Source organism: Taudactylus pleione, unplaced genomic scaffold, assembly GCF_031769625.1.
Source record: "Taudactylus pleione unplaced genomic scaffold, aTauple2 ptg000959l, whole genome shotgun sequence".
Taxonomy (NCBI): Eukaryota; Metazoa; Chordata; class Amphibia; order Anura; family Myobatrachidae; genus Taudactylus; species Taudactylus pleione.
Window position 1 is genome coordinate 7,020,675 of NW_028285360.1, and position 17,556 is coordinate 7,038,230.

Consider the following 17,556-nt stretch of genomic DNA (forward strand, 5'->3'; position numbering starts at 1 on the left):
TTCATGCGATCCATCCTGCAGCAATTCAAGTCATTCCAGTGACTGTTTCCCTTATGAGCCTGTGAGATACAGGATCGATCTTACAACAGATCATGTGCTAAGAAAAACAACAAACATGCTGCTTGGACTGCCAGGGAGCTCCGGGGAATCGTAGGGAGATCGTATGATGAATCGGATCTTATGCTGGTCGTGTAGGTGTATGGCCAGCATAAGAGTTGAATCAGAGCTTTCGAATCATAGAGGGTACAGGCTGGTTTTTGGTTAATTGTAAAATCCGATTACTAGTTATTTGCTTGTCTTGGCTTACTAGCGATGCTTTATTGTGTCCCAGATTTTGTGTCCTCTGCTATAGTGTTATTAAATCTTATTATCACGTAACAAATTGCTGGACAATGACTACTGTCTACATGTAGTACCTTGCTGGCTTAATAATTTGGAGTGGAGCAGTTTGTGTGTTGAATATATTTTCTTAAGTATAAAAACATTTATTTCACAGTTATTTCACATATTCTTGAGAAATAGGATTGGCCATACAGTATTTTCATGTCAGTTAATGTCCACAAGTGGGCTTACTTGTACTTTAGTGTACACAAGGACATGTTGGTGTGAAGTCTTCCTCTTCATCAGTAGGGAGACAAAGATGATGAATTATCTTCTACTCTAGGGGTATATTTAATAAAGTGTAGGTTTTTAGAAGTGGAGATGTTGCCCATAGCAACCAATCAGATTCTAGTTATCTTCTAGAAGGTGCTAGATAAATGCGAAGTAGAATCTGATTGGTTGCTATAGGCAACATTTCCACTTATAAAAACTCACACTTTAGTGAATATACCCCTAGGAGGCAATGCAATGGAAAAAGACTCCTTCTCCAGTAACTAAATTACTCCAGCTCCTCAGCAGTTTTCCTCCAGTACCCTACACAGGAATTAGACACAAGAGGCATATGCGCCCCTGAACCTAAACAGGAAAAGTTTCTCTACTACAGGAGCATATGCCCCAGGTTTGCCTCAGGAGCAACAAGTGTGCGAGAGCATAGAGACATGTGTAGAGATGTTGCTTGACATTCATAGTAGTAAATGGGAAAGTGGCATTACCCTATTTATACACATTATACTATAATAAAATAATGAAGTCTCAGTGTTAATAAACCCAAAACTCACATTTACCATGTAAAATATAATTAAATACAAACACCAATTAAGTTTAGTGAAATTAAATACAAACATGTTATTTTCCACTTCAATTTGAATCTTTTATTGTCATGTTCCAAGTGTAAATATCAGTTGATTAATGCAGATAGCCACAACTTCAAATAATACAATACCCATACTGTAAAGGTCAATCCACAATCAGAAGCGACAAGGCTTGTTCATGATGATGATCATCATTGTAATTATGATGATCATCATCATTCATGATGATGATCATCATAATTACACCAGCCCTCCGGCCTGCAAGAGATGCACCTTAATAGAGGTGTACAGTATAAGCATCTGCGTCAAGTTCTTCCTCAGTCACAATTACAAGAACATTCCCTTACTGTGCTTGACCTATGCTTGCCCTCCTTACTTCTTCCATTCCACCTCTCCTGTTGCATGGAGTCACAAATGTAAGGTGCTGTATTACAAAATCTGCAAATGTATTTTTGAGTTTCCGATTGTATGGGGTAAATTTAGTAAAGTGAGAGTTTTTAGAAGTGAGTTTTAGCAGAGATGTTGCCCATAGCAACCAATTAGATTCTAGCTATTATCTTGTAGAAGGTGCTAGTTAAATGTTAAGTAGAATCTAAAACTCACTTCTAAAAACTCTCACTTGAGTAAATTTCCCCTAAGGATCTTGCCCAATACCAGTTATTTATATAAGTTCATTTTAGGAGGATAAGCAGATCCATGTAAGGAGTTTTAGGGTCTTCTTAAAATATGTAATGCCCTGGGGGAGTGACTTCCAACGGCAAGATGGCAGAAGCTATTTTCTGAGAGTTTAATATCTCAGCTCTACTATTTACCGCCCACGGCTCCAGCAGTGATCCTCATATCGGAGTCTAACACCTGACTGTTCGGAGGCCCTGCTGAGCCCGCACCACCGGCTACAGCTGGCTCCATCCCTCCGGAAGCGCGGCACGGAGAGTGCCGCCTAGACGTTGTGAACACTATTTTGTTGTCCGACACTCCAGCTTCATACAGCTTGCAAAACAGGTACCTTGCTCCGTTCAGTGCCTGCAACTACCAGCTGCTTCACACCCCGGCGGATCCCACGCTTTTAACTTGCTACAGTGACCTGTTTATATTGGAATTAAAATTCCTTAGCTACTTATATTAGTGGCCAAAAGCAAAGTAATACAGCACCCCCATATACCTGTCCCACATCATTTAGCTCATTATTCTGAATTTTGCTCGTGGTGCTGGGCTTCCCCCAAGCTCTCCCCTCACTGTGAATAGATGCCGTGCACATCTATTCACCCGGTGGCAATCGGAAACTGCAACTTTACCCATCTGTGAGACACTGTGGCCCGCAGGTGGGGGCGGCACAGGGGAGGCTGCTTTACCAGGGCGCCACTAAAAGGGCCGGGCGCATTTTGCCACATCAAAATCGGGCAATGCCCGGCGCCTCACTAAAACAGCCTAGCGGGAACACTAAAATATATACAATCATTGTCACTGAATCCATTTAAATATAGCATTAAAAGGACGTTTGTGAATCATTCGCAATCACAGAGCCACAAGGGGCAATTCAATTGTTTACATGGCTATTTTTTAAGGCACCCGACAGAGCAATTCAATTGTTGCTCCATCTGAGCACTATAGCCGCCTCTGCTTGCATTTCTGCACGCAAAAATGTGCAATAAACCCATGGTTGTGGCGTAACTAGGGTATTTGGAGCCCAGGGCAAATTGAAAAATGGAGCCTCCCCCCCCCCTCTATGTGTGCGCGCCAAAGACGAAAAATGGGCTTGGTCACATGTCACAAGGGGCATGGTCACTGAAAAATGGGGCGTATCAACATTACACACACCCCTTTCTCGTCACTCTGGGAACATTCCTTACCATTTCATACGCACCTTAATGCCCAGAGTAGTAATGCCCCTCTTGCAATGCCCACTGTAGCAGTGGCCCTTATGCAATGTCCCCAGTAGCAGTGCCCCATGTAGTAGTGCACCCTTATACAGTGCCCTGTATACAGTGCCTCCAGTCAGGGGCGTTGAGAGCGGGGGGGGAGCGGGTACTAATTATGCGGGCTAGCTGGAGGGGCCCGTCGCCCCCAATTGGCTGTTCCCCGGGCTGGGGGGCACACAGTGCCCCCCTCCCCAGGGCGTGGCCTCCCACGATTAGGCCATGCCCCCTGTCACCTGGGACCGGCTCGGCTGTCAGCGGCCCTGCCTCCAGTAGTGCACCCTTATACAGTGCTCCCCTATGCAGTGCCCCTTATACAGTCCCCCCAATGCAGTGCCCCTTATACAGTCCCCCTATGCAGTGCCCCCCGTAGTGGTCCCCCTTATGCAGGCCCCCAGTAATGTCCCTTATACAGTACCCCCAGTATGCAGTGCCCCCAGTAGTGGTCCCTCTTATGCAAGCCCCCAGTAGTGCCCTTTATACAGTATCCCCAGTAGTGATCCCCCTTATGCAGACCCCCAGTAGTGCCCCTAATATAGTGCCCCCAGTAGTAGTTCCCCTTGCGCAGGCCCCCAGTAGTGCCCCTTATACAGTGCCCCCAGTAGTGATCCCTCCCTATGCTGTGCCCCTTATACAGTGCCCCCAGTAGTGGTCCCCTTTATGAAGGCTGCCAGTATGATTTGCCCCTTATACAGTGCCTTCCGTAGTGCATAAAACACACAGACATTCAGCAGCAATCGGTGTTATGTGTGTAACACACACATCACCGCCGGGTAGTACGAGTGTACTACCCAGCGCCAGCGGCGATGTGTATGTAACAGTATAGTACGGACCGCACTCACTGTGGTCTGCACCACACTGGCTGACCAGGGCGGGCCTATACCGTGGCAGGCAGCACATACATCCCCCAACACCGCCGGTCCCACAGCACCCAGGGCACGAGCCTCGGCAGCCCTGTCCTAGTGACGGCAATGGTCATCACCATGAATTCACATTGATTTAGCCATTTTACATGGCTAAATCTGGTCTAATAGAGCATGAAGACAGCGATAAGTAATGGGCGCCCAGAACAATTGAATTGCAACACTGGGCGCTCATTAATTATCGCCACCCACACAACAATTAAATCGCCCTACAGAATTTGGTCTACTTTGGATAAATTAATTGTTGATATTGCCACGTCTCTGGGTAACATTAGTCCAGATTTTCCCCTAAGTGCTCCGTCACATTATGTACAGATCAGATGTAACATATAAGCTATATGATAATATACATACTCTAACTATAACATACCTATTTATGCCTTTTCCAGCGGGGTTATACTGCCAGACATGAAGTAAAGCAGTTCCACTTCCTTTCATGGCCTGAGCATGGAGTACCATTCCATGCCACGGGGCTGCTTGCTTTCATCCGCAGAGTAAAATCATCCACACCACCTGATGCTGGCCCTGTTGTGGTGCATTGCAGGTCAGTAATAAAACATGTCTCTTATTTGCATGCTGTTTCCATTTGTTCTTGAGCACTTCTTGTTTGTCCTTACAGTGCTGGAGCTGGCAGGACAGGCTGCTATATTGTCTTGGATGTTATGCTGGACATGGCTGAATGTGAGGGAGTTGTGGATATTTACAACTGTGTCAAAACACTTTGCTCACGACGAATTAACATGGTGCAAACACAGGTCAGATGGCAGTGCATTATAAATGGAATTGTATTATTATGCTGGGAAAGGCATCATGGTGAGGGCTGTCCAGTCTTTATATTACAGTAATTAGTTATGTGCATTTTCATGCTTCTAGGAACAGTACGTTTTTATCCATGATGCCATCCTAGAGGCCTGTCTGTGTGGTGATACAGCTATCCCAGTGTGTGACTTCAGACAGACATACAAGGAGATGCTACAGATAGACACACAAAGCAACTCAACTCATCTGAGAGATGAATTCCAGGTATCACTGCATGCAAGCGGCCACTGCTTTTCATTAATCCTAATGATTATTCTAGTTCTGTAGCACAAACATATATACTTTGTTATACACAAAAGGCTAAAGAACTCCCACACAGCTAGGATAAATAAATCTGCAGTTCCCTCAATGCATTTATTCTTTCTTTGCAGACACTGAATTCAGTAACAGCACAGCTTGGTGTAGAGGAGTGCAGCGTTGCATTGTTACCGCACAATCGGGACAAGAACCGCACTATGGACGTGTTGCCTCCAGATCGCTCTCTTCCTTTACTGCTGTCAGCCCATGGAGAGGATACCAGCAATTACATCAATGCTGCCCTGACTGATGTACGTACTGTACCAGTCTCTTCACTCAATTACAGAGTTCACACTTTGTGACTCTCTGTACAATCCTATTGGTCATTTTTACGCTAGCTCTAAGACAGCCTACCAGTATTTCCAATTTAGAGCTTTGGCAATACTACATTCATTTATCTGTCTTGTAATACTTACTGTTCCTTAGAGGCTTGTTAGTAGACTTTTTTGATTCTTTTGCTATGGATTCCAAGATTTAAATATCAGACCTTTCACTTACTGTATGGTCCATTTGTGAATGTGTAGTCTGTGTAAGGTTCAACACACTTAATAATGTGCATATGCTGCTTGTTGCTTAATGTTAAAAATGCTTTTTGATGTTTTTCAGAGTTATAAGCGAAGTTCGCATGTCATTGTCACGGTGCATCCACTGCAGAGCACAATGACAGACTTCTGGCGACTGGTCTACGACTATGGCTGCACCAGTATTGTTATGTTAAATCAGCTGAACCAATCCAACTCTGCCTGGGTGAGACAATGACACATATTTCATTACAGTACCACTAAACCTAGCTCTCTTGATTTAAATGAGATTCTAATGTTTAGAATTACATGTAAAACCTTTAGGGAGGTAATCTGTCATTCAGATTGCTTCATACTTGGGGTGATGTAGATGACAGGGTTTGATGATTTTTATCTACTTGTTACTCCTCACTAGGGCACCTAATGCTTGGTTGCTTATGCTCTGTTGCTTATTTGGGTATTATGGTCACCAATGTATCAATATATATTATCCTTGTCCTGCATTGTATTGTACTGTAAGTCACTTTTTTGGTTATGTACTGTGTAAGGCGGTTATGTTATTGGTTATGTACTGGTTATGTTATTTGGTTATGTACTGTGTAAGGCGGAACACTTGTGGTGCCATATAAATAAATGATAATAAAAATAATGTCATTATTATCAGTAGTGTATTTTCCACTATTTTGGAACATTACATATATTTTGTGTGTAGTGTAGCTTGATATTCCTATGAATGTTACACAATTACAATGAAAGAGTACAACTATTTCTTGGACACAGCACTTACATTCTCTACTATTAACCAATATAATATAGCAGTATAGTTCTAATTGTAACATTTTGTCAATAAAAATATAGGTTCATATTGAGGCTTTTGGGTCATTCACAGACCTATCAGGTCAGCCCTGCAGCACAGCCAATGTCGATTTAAGGCCTTATTTACCAATGAGTTTGCTCCAGCCAATCCGCTCCCAGCTGTCTTCTGTTTGAAAAATTACAGTTGGGAGCTGAGCTTGAGCACGATTTATCATACGCAATAAGTTTTATCTCTTGTTGTGAATGATACCAGAGCCGTAACTAGACTTTTTGGTGCCCTGTGCCAGAAAGAGCATTGACGCCCCCCATATTTTTCAAATTGACATAATGCACCCAAAAAAGGGCCATGGCTTCATGGGGAAGGGCCAGGGAAGAGATGGGAGAGGCCAGGAGATGCTGGGGATGAAATAAGAGGAAGCTACAAGCAAGAGTGATAATAAACAGAAATTTGACAGGCCCAAACAGCGCCCCCTGACCTGTGGTGCCCTGGACGATGGCATCGGCCGCACTACCCTAGCTACGACCCTGAATTATGATACAACTCATTGATAAGTAAGGTCCACATTATGCAGATATATTAGAGCATCTTCATATGTGTACGAGTGAACACCGACCACTTGTACACTGGCCGCAGTAACCGCCAACACTGAAATCACTACTGGGCGGGCAAATTTAAATGCCCGCCCAGTTGTGATGTCTGACCAGACATATCGAGCGGCCGATTGGTAAGTGTGTATAGCTCACCTAATTGGCTGCTCAGTAGACGCGACAGCCACAGTATCTTTTAAGCGCAGTAAATGGAGGAAAGTCAGTGAAATATAGGACCACTGTGTAGAGAAGCAGTTTTTACTGCATAAGGTACAGTTCTGGTACTAGCACTACAGCCGTAGCGACCGCAGCACTATATAGGACAAAGTTTTTGTTCTGTGTTGGCTTTTTCGTTCTAGATTTTTTCGGATGGTCTTTTAGTTCTCTTTTCTTGTTGCTATATTACCGTGCATGGCAGCCAGTAGGATTAGAGGGGTTAGCAGGAAAGAAGTGCTTTTCTTGATGAGTTCTACCTCTTGTGGGTGGACAGTAACCCTATTAATAATATCTAATTTCCCTTCTGGCTTTGTAGAAATGAAATGGTAAGTCAAAATATAACTATTTATAATATTTTGCTTTCATTATTGTGAATGTGAAGGTAAATTCAGTTACATGTCAGTCACGTTTTCTTCTCTCTTCAAAAACTATTTCCTCTACACCTGTCAAAATTGTCTGTTTTGACCAATATTTGTCCTATCCCCAACATGTCTCATACTTTCTCTTTATCCATAAAATTCTGTATTGTAGTTGGTCATTTATTATCATTCCAAGTTCTGCCTACAAATGCTTTGATCACCAATCCCTCTGAACTCTGCTCTGTTATCACCAGCCCTGCTTACAATACTGGCCAGACAGCGGCATCTCCCGATATGGACCAATGGAAGTCCAATTTGTGTCTGGGTCTGTGGATGAAGATGTTGTGACTCGTCTGTTCAGAGTTCAAAACATAACAAGGGTGAGTTATTGGGCATCTCGTTGGTTCCTCCTTTGCAGGATACACGTTAACATGAAGCAGCACAATTGTTATTGTTTTATATCACGTAGAGTGAAGTGTATTGTTTGTGTTAGGCAGTGTTTGTATGTAGCTGTGTTAAATGTACCTAACAAATACCCACCACAGCCTGCTCCTAAGCACCAAGGGAATTCCAGATCAAATAAATTTTGAAGTGGAACAAGTCTCCCCATCAGTCTGTCCCTGCCAGTACATCAGTCATTTTTTTGGTGATTGGGGGAGAGAGCCCCAGTAGAGGGCTGCCCTTCGCTGTTTGCTATTGGAAGCTGGTGATAACACATCAAATTGGGTTTCCCAAGTTTGGTGTGGAAGAACTTGACTGGCTTGCACAGAGGCCTGACTTCCTCATTGAACAACTTTTAGCAGTTGGAACTTTGAATGTGAGCCAGGCCTTATCACCAAACATCAGTGTCCGACATCACTAATGCTCTTGTGGCTGAATCCCTGCAGCCATGTTCCAAAATGCAGTAGAAAGCCTCACCAGAAGAGTGGAGGCTGTTATAGCAGCATTAGGGATCCAATTCCATATTAATACCAGTGATTTTGAAATGAGATGTTCAACATGCACATATGGGAGTGGTGTTCACATACTTTTGCCCATGTCACAGACATGTATTAATAAATACATTGCTCTGTAAGTAGCAATGTGTGCTTAAGCAGACTTTTTCACATAATTATCCTGTGAGTCATACATTACTTACACAACATGGGCCATATAAGCCCTCAGTACATATCATGTCCAAACTGATTTTGCAAACGAGTTATTATTTTCTGGTAAATTTATCTTGCAAGTTTATTGCTGGTGGAACAGAGGACCTAAGTTAGAGGTGGACGTAATGCTGATGCTAATGTTTGCGAAGTTTAAATATTTTTTTTCGTACTGCGCATGCATATGTGTCACATTATGCATGTGCCGGGATTGATTACCGATGGCGGTCGCAGTGCGAATCTAGACACAGAGTGAGTGACAGTCAGTGAGCATTTATGGAAGATAACAGTGTTTGTGTGTGTGGGGGGCGGACATGTCCAGAGTGCTTTGTTGGCGTGCCTTAGCCAGCGACTGCGTCTGTGTACGCAGTTGCATTGGCTCCGATGGCTTACTTCTGACTGACATTCTGAGCATAAGGGGTTCATAGGGCTGCCCAGATGTTCGATGATGAGTCTTTGTAATGAAGCGGCAGATCAGAGACGCTGCCAGAGGGTGTCCCGGTGACTGCGGCATTTGCATATTTTCGCAATACAACTGTGTACGTATAGGCACTGGCGATGGGACTAGCCGCCTTCTCTGAATGAGGCCCAGTGGGCTTTATAACAAAGGAGAGAAGAGAGGGAATTGCTATACACCAAAGACAAGTCACACTTCGGTGGCAATAGCCCCCATGAAAACCCTCTACATAACTTATCTTTAAATAAGGCAAGGTGGAAACGCATAGTGGAAAGACTAAAAATGTCACATCCTGCCTACTAGCACTTCAGGCCTGCCCCCTTCATTTGTTTTCACTGTTATATTTATTTCCTAAAATACTGCTCATGTATACTTTAATGAAATAATGTGAATGAAAGGACATTTGTACTTGTGTTACTGTCATATCTTTGAATACTTTGTATGACATTAGTAAATTTGAGCCCATAAATGCACTTTTAGTAGAGCACCTGTAGGATGAAAGAGACATCCCATTTAAAGCCTAGTCTATTTGTGGTGGTAAACACATGCTGACCTGTGAATGACCCCTAAATACACTCCTTCAATCGCATGTAAAGTTCCTGGCCCATGGTGTGGTGTGGGGAGAAAGAGTACGCCTTGGAGGAATTAGCTATAACCGACACCGGGAAACAGTCGGGAAGCCAACGGAGGGAATCCCGACCGCCGGCTTCCCGACTGTCTAATCCCGACAAGGTTTAATGACAGGCGTTGAAATCTCGGTTAATATCGATTCCCTGTCACCGAAAGCCCGGACGCAGCCAGCATGCAGAAATTTGCACTCACTGCAGGTGTCGCCATGTTATGCACAGAGACATGCACTTTCTATAAAAGTGGGCGCATTGTGCAGAAAACTAGGCCATTTACACTGTGTGGAAAAAATCTGCAACATTCTAAAATAACTGATCTGTTCTGATGATGCATCCCTTGAAATTAATTAAATAAATAAATACTAGGTACATAAGGCTGATGTTTAAATACGTCTCCCACTGTATGTGCCGGCTACTGCCTGTCTGATAGGACAAGCTTGGAGCATTAATTCAACAGCAAAAGATAAGGTTTGATACAGTTTTCCATTATAATAAAGAGCAGTTATTTTAACATATACACAACCATCAAAGTCCTGTGCCCACATTACTTGTAGCAATTAGTAATATTCAAATTAATAACATAACTGCTATTTATAAACATGGTAATAGCAAATACTGTCTTATGCATTGAAGTCAATAATTTGGACTCCTTTGAGTGACAATCTTCGCAAATGTTTGTGCAGAACTTATCTTGAATTTGCATGCAGTCAGCGTTGTTGTTGCTTCAGATTTTCTCTGTATTTATCTTGTCTTCTTGGCTGTTTGACATGTAGGTTCGATTTGTACATTGATTTTCTTTAGGCCATGTCTGATTATTTTTTGATACAACTGCTTAGCAGTCAGCCAGGGTAGGAGCTTAATTATCACTTCTAATGCAGTCTTTCAGGTTTATTTTTCATGTGTATATTTGTTAGATAATAACCTAACATTCCATTTAGGTTATTGCATGTCAAAAAACTGTATAATTGAGTGGAATGGGAATGTCACATTAACAAGGGTCATACTATGACAGACTTAAACTCAGAATGGGTTACAAATTCACGCTAACCTATGACCAACGTTACTTTGAAATGGGAGCAATGTAGTAGCATTCAAATAATCAGTTTGAGACAGATATTCATAGTAAACATTATATATATATATATATATATATATATATATATATATAAATATAAAATTGTGTTCCTATCTTTGTATGAGTGTGGTAATTACCAGGGGCTTACACACTGCTTAGCATGTCAAAATGTCATCAATATTTTGCCACTTAAAGTGAGAGGTGCTGAGCTTCTGGGGCATCCAACGAGATGTGGAAGGGCATTTTCTTCAATGTGTACACACACACACACAAATGAGGTTCACGGTGTGAAGATTGCTTATTTAAGGAACTTACCAGTTCCTTCTTAAAAACTGAAAATTGGATATCTGCATACTTTATGGGGGAAAACACAAATATTAATATCAATATCTAGAAAGTATATCTAAAAAATAACTATACATAGTAGTGTTCATTCTTGTACCCTGCACCTGTCACAACCCGTGCAGTTCCTCTTTCCTGCCCGGGGTGTCGCTCTCTGCTCTGGTGCTTCTAGCATACTCTGGTCTGTTTCTCAGCAGTTTGTTACATTAGCTGAGTGTGCTAGAAGCACCAGTGCAGAGAGCGACACCCCAGGCAGGAAAGAGGAACTGCACAGGTTATGAGTGACGCAGGGTGCTAGAATGGACACATAGGATAATTTAATTTACAGTGCATGTTCTGCAGTTATTGCCACATAGTGATTGTTTATTTATTTATTTTTTTAAGGCTGCACATCATTACTTAGATTGCACTTTATAACTAATTTATAATTTGTTAAACTGCTATCCAGGTCCATCAAATATCTGTACCATGTGTGGACTAACCACAGCCAGCACCATCACATTGCACAACACAACACCATTATACACTCTGGCCTTACAGTCTGGGCTTACTTGGGAAAGTAGGGGCTTACTTCGTAAAATCCTATAATGCATTGGCTTGGATAATATGTAGTATTAAGTCTTGCTTGGATAAGCCTCAAGTATATAAGATGAGCTTCATTGATCCATGTCACACGGCCTTGAGGACCGAAATGCTCCTGAAACGCGTTGGGTCAGAAAAACTGGATTACCAACCAAGTTTCCGCCTATAAGGATTGCGGAGGTCCATTTATGCCTTTGCTGTTGTCCGGAAGGAGAAGGAATAGGCTATTCGCTCATACGTCTCAGACGCAACTTGTCGAAAAAAACGCAGAGACTTTTTCCAGGCTGATTTGCTTGGTTCGGTGTGCCGCTCTCTCTTCCCTCTGCTTCTCAGCTATTCACAATTTTGTAATGTCTGTCAGACACCGGGCGCACTTGAATTATCACATACATTGTATTTTTATATTTTTATTGTATCTGACATAATCATTTATTTCAATACAAAACATCTGAATATCATAAAGTGGAATGGAGTTGTGCTCTAAGGTATGCACAGAGCATGACAGTATGCACAGACACAATGACGACATTGTTAAAACTATTGAAACTTACTTTCCTTAGTGTTGATATGTGACTAGGATTAATTTTTATTATCTGCATTCATCTAGGAGGAACATCTCCTGGTCAAACATTTCCAGTACCTGCGTTGGTCTCCATACCGAGATACTCCAGACACCAAAAGATCCTTCTTACAACTCCATACCCTGGTGGAACAGTGGCAGGAACAAAACAGAGAGCACAGGACCCTTGTACACTGTCTGTACGTATGCCCACATTGAGATTGAAGTGCTTCAGCTTGCAATTAGACCTTTGCTTTTTATGGCAACACTAATCTGCATGCACTTATCTCTTTTTGCAGCAATGGCGGGGGTCGGAGTGGGACATTTTGTTCCTGTGCAATACTGTGCGAGATGATCCGTTGCCACCATGTGGTTGATGTGTTCTACGCGGTTAAAAGTCTGCGGAATATTAAGCCAAATATGGTAGAAACCTTGGTAAGGCAAAACGGAGTGGTGAGCAGGGGTATAAATAAATGCATTATGAATTACTCTTATGTTTGGTTCCTTTTCAAGAGCACTTTGCCTATAGCTTAAAAAAATAGAAATAATAGTATGTATGTAGTGGAAAGATAGAGAACATACGCATAATACACTAGATGCAAGATACTCCATAAATGTATGAGAAACATCTGTCAATCATTGATGAAGACCAAATAGAAATTCCTCCTATTTTTGATAAAACATATGGTAAGCCTTTGTGTAGTTCTCTTTCTAAGTTCTGAGAGTTCCTACTTTGGATTAAGATGTGTCCTTGTTCATCCAGCCTCAACACGCCATACCGATATGCCTGGCATGAGTGAGCCAACAGGTCTCTGCTAGTTCTGGGCATCTGTTTTTGCCAAAAATGCATCTAAGTCGCAATATGATGTGACTAGGACGCACCAGTAGACTCTGCTAATTAATTTAATATGTGATACTTGTATATCTGTGTGCAGGGCCGGCCCGGCTTATACGCTGGGTATGCAGCTGCGTAGATCGCCAGACTGAGGAGGGCGCCACGGCAGTCACCTGGCCGGAAGCTCAAGTCCCTGCTGGAGGGGCCGCTCTCCTCCCCTCTCATCTATAGAGCGAAGAAGCGATCGGATTACCAAAGTAATGATCTGCGGCCAGCAGCTGGCCACGGATCATCACTTTGGTAATCCGATCCGAGCAGTGCTGGCTGCACTGAGACCTACGCGGTAGGGGGCGGGCCTGGTGATGGGTCATGTGCCTCCGGGCAGACTGTGACACAGCTGCCTGCTCAGGCACGCCGCAGCGCTCAGGAGGGCGCCCGCTGACCTCACTGCCAGCCAGACCTCTTCCCCGCCTTCAGTCCTCTGCTGCCACTGTTGGGTAAGTCTTAGTAAGGGGCTGTGATGGAGGGGTGCTGTAATGGGGGGACTGTAATGGAGGGGCTGTAATGGATGGACTGTGATGGAGGGGGACTGTGATGGAGGTGACTGTGATGAGGGGGAGTGAGAGGGGCTATGTTGAGGGGCTGTGATGGAGTGGCTGTAATGAGGGTGATATGAGTGGCTGTAATGGAGGGACTGATGGAGGTAATGGAGGTGACTGTGATGAGGTGGAGTGAGAGGGGCTGTGAAGAGAGGATATGAGGGGCTGTGATGAGGGTGATATGAGGGGCTGTGAAGAGGGGATATGAGGGTCTGTAATGGAGGTTGTCACGGCTGGGTCTGGATTAGGAGCCGGTGTGGAGACAGAGGACGTCAGTGGAACGGTTTGCTGGTATTGGAAGGAAGCCGGTTTCAAGGGGGTGCGAATCATGAATGACGAGACGACAAGGAGATCTGGACAGGTACTGCAGAAGCGAAGGTACGTCGGACCCGGGCACCGGAGTGGAGAACTAGGACCAGAGTCTCGGGGTCGGCAGGCCCTCCTGGGGAGCAGGAACAGAGAGCGACACACTGGAACTGGGGACAGCGGAAGGCAAGCTGGAGCGGAACTGCAAATACAGACAGACTGTGACAACCTGCAGCGGACAGGAGCTCAGGAACTAACACACAGCTCACGCTGTGTACGACGTTGCACTGGCAAGGAAAGAGTGTGCAAGGCACCCTAAAGTACCATGGGTTGTGCAGGGATTGGCTGGAGCTCACAGAGCAATGCAGGGATGGGATAGGCTTCCCTCAGGTCACTTGTCTGCCGCAAGATGGCGACGCCCAGCAGCCGCCGGCGAACACAGAGGTCCGCTGCCGTCAGCCCCCCAGCGCCCGGATCACCTCCAGGAGCCGCCGCAGGAAGGATCCTGCCAGAGCGCCCGGACAGGTAAGGTCCGAGTGCTCCGTGGCAGCGCAGCCCGGATCGTGACAGAGGTGCTGTGATGGAGGGACTGTGATGAGGGGCTGTGAAGAGGGGATATGAGGGGCTGTGATGGATTGGCTGTGATGAGGTTGATATGAGGGTCTGTGAAGAAGGGATATGAGGGATTGTGATGGAGGGGGGCTGTAATGGAGGTGCTATGATGGAGGGATTGTGATGAGGTGGAGTGAGAGGGGCTGTGAAGAGGGGATATGAGGGGCTGCGATGGAGTGGCTGTGAAGAGGTGATATGAGGGGCTGTGATGGAGGGCGGCTGTAATGGAGGTGCTGTGATGGAGGTGACTGTGATGAGGGGCAGTGAGAGGGGCTATTTTGAGGGGATATGGGGCCTGTGATGGAGGGGCTGTGATGAGGGGGATAAGGGGGCTGTGATGAGGGGGGTTGTGATGACGGGCTGTGGTGAGGGGTACTGTGTGAGGGGCTTTGATGAGGGGTGCTGGGCTGTGAGTGTGTCCATGGGGGGGGGATGAGGGAGCTAGGATGAAGGTCCACTGAGGGGCACCAAAATCTATTCTTGGTTACCGAAAAACTTTGGCTCGGGCCGGTCCGGTCTGTGTGCAACTGAGAATGTAAACGGAACTTGGCGTGGAAAAAGCTGTGGCCGATGCATTGTAGCACTTCGCATCCTGATTGAGGGACTCAGTCGCACACAGTATACAAGTGTCACATATCAAATTGATCAGCACAGGCTCCTACTGCTTCCTAGTCACAACACTTTGCGACTTAAATTAATTTCCTGCACAAAAAGACGTAAATCAGACGCCCAGCGCTAGCAGTGTCTCACCCAACCAGGCGTGCCAAGGGGGACTGTTTGGCGCGACTGCAGTGAGGTCATATCTGTATTTCCCTTTTATTAGGCCATGTGTTTAGATTGAGTGCAAAGTCTCCAAAAGCTTCCACATAAAAATAACTCACCATTCCATGTAAGTAACACAGAACCTTAGGTATCACTAACTGCAATCTCTCTCTCTCTCTCTTTCTCCCTCCCCATGTTTCTCTATCGCTCTCTCTCTCCAGGACCAATACCGTTTCTGCTATGAAATTGCTCTGGAATTCTTGGAGTCACATGATGCCAGATAGCATCCAGCGAAATAATGATAAGTGTGCCCTATGAAATAGGTATGGGAGAATCAGATACATTTATATTTTGTGGCCAAAATGAAAGTGACACCAGTCACCTTTCACCTTTCATCATAAAAAGGGCTTCTATAGGCTACAGATGTTAAAGGTGGACATAATACCAATTAATGCCTGTACATATTGATGACTGTACATATAATAACTTGATTATGGAATGCATTGTAGTAGTTCCCAGTTTATTCGACTGAGAGCTCATAACCTAATTTACTTTGCCCATGTAAATCAACAATGTATTCCCTCTGTAAGTTAAATCATGTTTTCCAGTTTCTGTGGTATAAAAGGACAATACATCTGTACATAGGGGATTTTCTTCATCTTCATGTGTGATCCAATAATAGGTGGGAAGGGTGTCAGCAATGGGGCAAAATGCATCACACAAAAAAGGAAATGTGTCTGTCTATACGTGTAATGGATGTCCCTATGTAATACTCTATGCTACAATGTACTATGCGTTTGCAACCATGATCATTATTTGTATATATAGGTAAATGATGTATTAACCCCACAAGTGATGAAGGGGTTCTAAAGGCTTTATTGTACTCCAATAAATTGCTTGTTTTTACTTGTTCTGTGTTCTGATGACTGTGTGTGACTGTGAAAATGAGAGTTGTTCCTAATGCTCATACATTATGATAACATGTCTCTAGTGGTACAATAATCGGGCGCTGTGATTGTGCAAATATCTGACTGCTGCTTATTTCAGGCATGAGGCACTTGTCAGTGATGTTTTTACATTAAGAAGACGTGAAAAGTATTTGTGCTGATGTCTGTGCTTAGCTACTGCATCTAATAAGTATCTCTCCCAGATGACACAGTTTATTAGGAGGTGATGACAAGTTTATGCCGGTATATTAGCTGCAGATGAAAAGTGTATTCTTTGTCTCTGAATTGACTGGAGACAAAACCTAGGTCCCTATACTTGGTATCTGTGTGCGAGAAATGCTTCTTCATGCTACAGTATGAGATTACAGAAGATGCAGCGACTGCCTTCTCTATATAATGCATCATGTGCCAAGGAGGGAGCCAGCTGCTCTCTCGGTCTGCACTGGTTTTTATTTTCTGCCCTGCGGGGATGATTAAAAATAATTTGGGAGAGAGGCACTTGGTCATTTGTCCTTGTGTGAGGGCTAAAGAAGAGCTGGTGCTTGACAGTGCTCCACATTTTCCACACAGCTTTTTTGATAATTCATTTGCCCCTAGATAGGGCCAGAGGTTAGAAGCCTGTCAATAGAAGGGACGCTGACACACATAATAGCATTACTGTAAGTGATTACCTTCCACAGTAGCAGTAAACACTTCCAGCTACCTTTTCCAGTAGACTGATCGTGCTGAGATCCTTGGTATATATATATATATATTTATATTTATGTTCTGTAATGTGCAGTTATCGTATTGTTCATTAGTCTTACAAATCCAGTCAAATATTCATAATAAACATATAAGATCTGTTTTATTAATGTGCCCTGTGTGCAAACAGCTCCACATTGCAATTCCAGCTCAGCTTTACATCAGTTCTGGACCCGTTGGAAAAATTCAGTCTGTTTGATCAAGAGAAAAGCTCTGACTCTTGCCAAGGAAAAGAAATTCATCCAAGTTTGCCCTATCATCTCCTGTTATAGATTATTTACATATCACTGGTGCATATCCATAATAGATCTTGGTTT

The 17,556-nt window shown here is 43.9% G+C and overlaps 1 protein-coding gene across 5 annotated transcripts in view; it reads left to right on the top strand.

The window, feature by feature from the left end:
- PTPRU (protein tyrosine phosphatase receptor type U) overlaps window positions 1-16,454 on the top strand; it is a 133,366-nt gene extending 116,912 nt beyond the window's left edge. For all 5 annotated transcript variants that reach the window (XM_088459978.1, XM_088459977.1, XM_088459979.1 and 2 more), the window contains 9 exons: window positions 4,422-4,576; window positions 4,652-4,787; window positions 4,906-5,055; window positions 5,223-5,399; window positions 5,755-5,895; window positions 7,903-8,028; window positions 12,483-12,634; window positions 12,734-12,869; window positions 15,770-16,454. In XM_088459978.1, coding sequence (XP_088316104.1) covers window positions 4,422-4,576; window positions 4,652-4,787; window positions 4,906-5,055; window positions 5,223-5,399; window positions 5,755-5,895; window positions 7,903-8,028; window positions 12,483-12,634; window positions 12,734-12,869; window positions 15,770-15,832 — 1,236 coding nt within the window. In that variant the 3' untranslated portion in view covers window positions 15,833-16,454. The remainder of the gene's footprint in view (window positions 1-4,421; window positions 4,577-4,651; window positions 4,788-4,905; window positions 5,056-5,222; window positions 5,400-5,754; window positions 5,896-7,902; window positions 8,029-12,482; window positions 12,635-12,733; window positions 12,870-15,769) is intronic.
- Window positions 16,455-17,556: the final 1,102 nt, after the last annotated feature.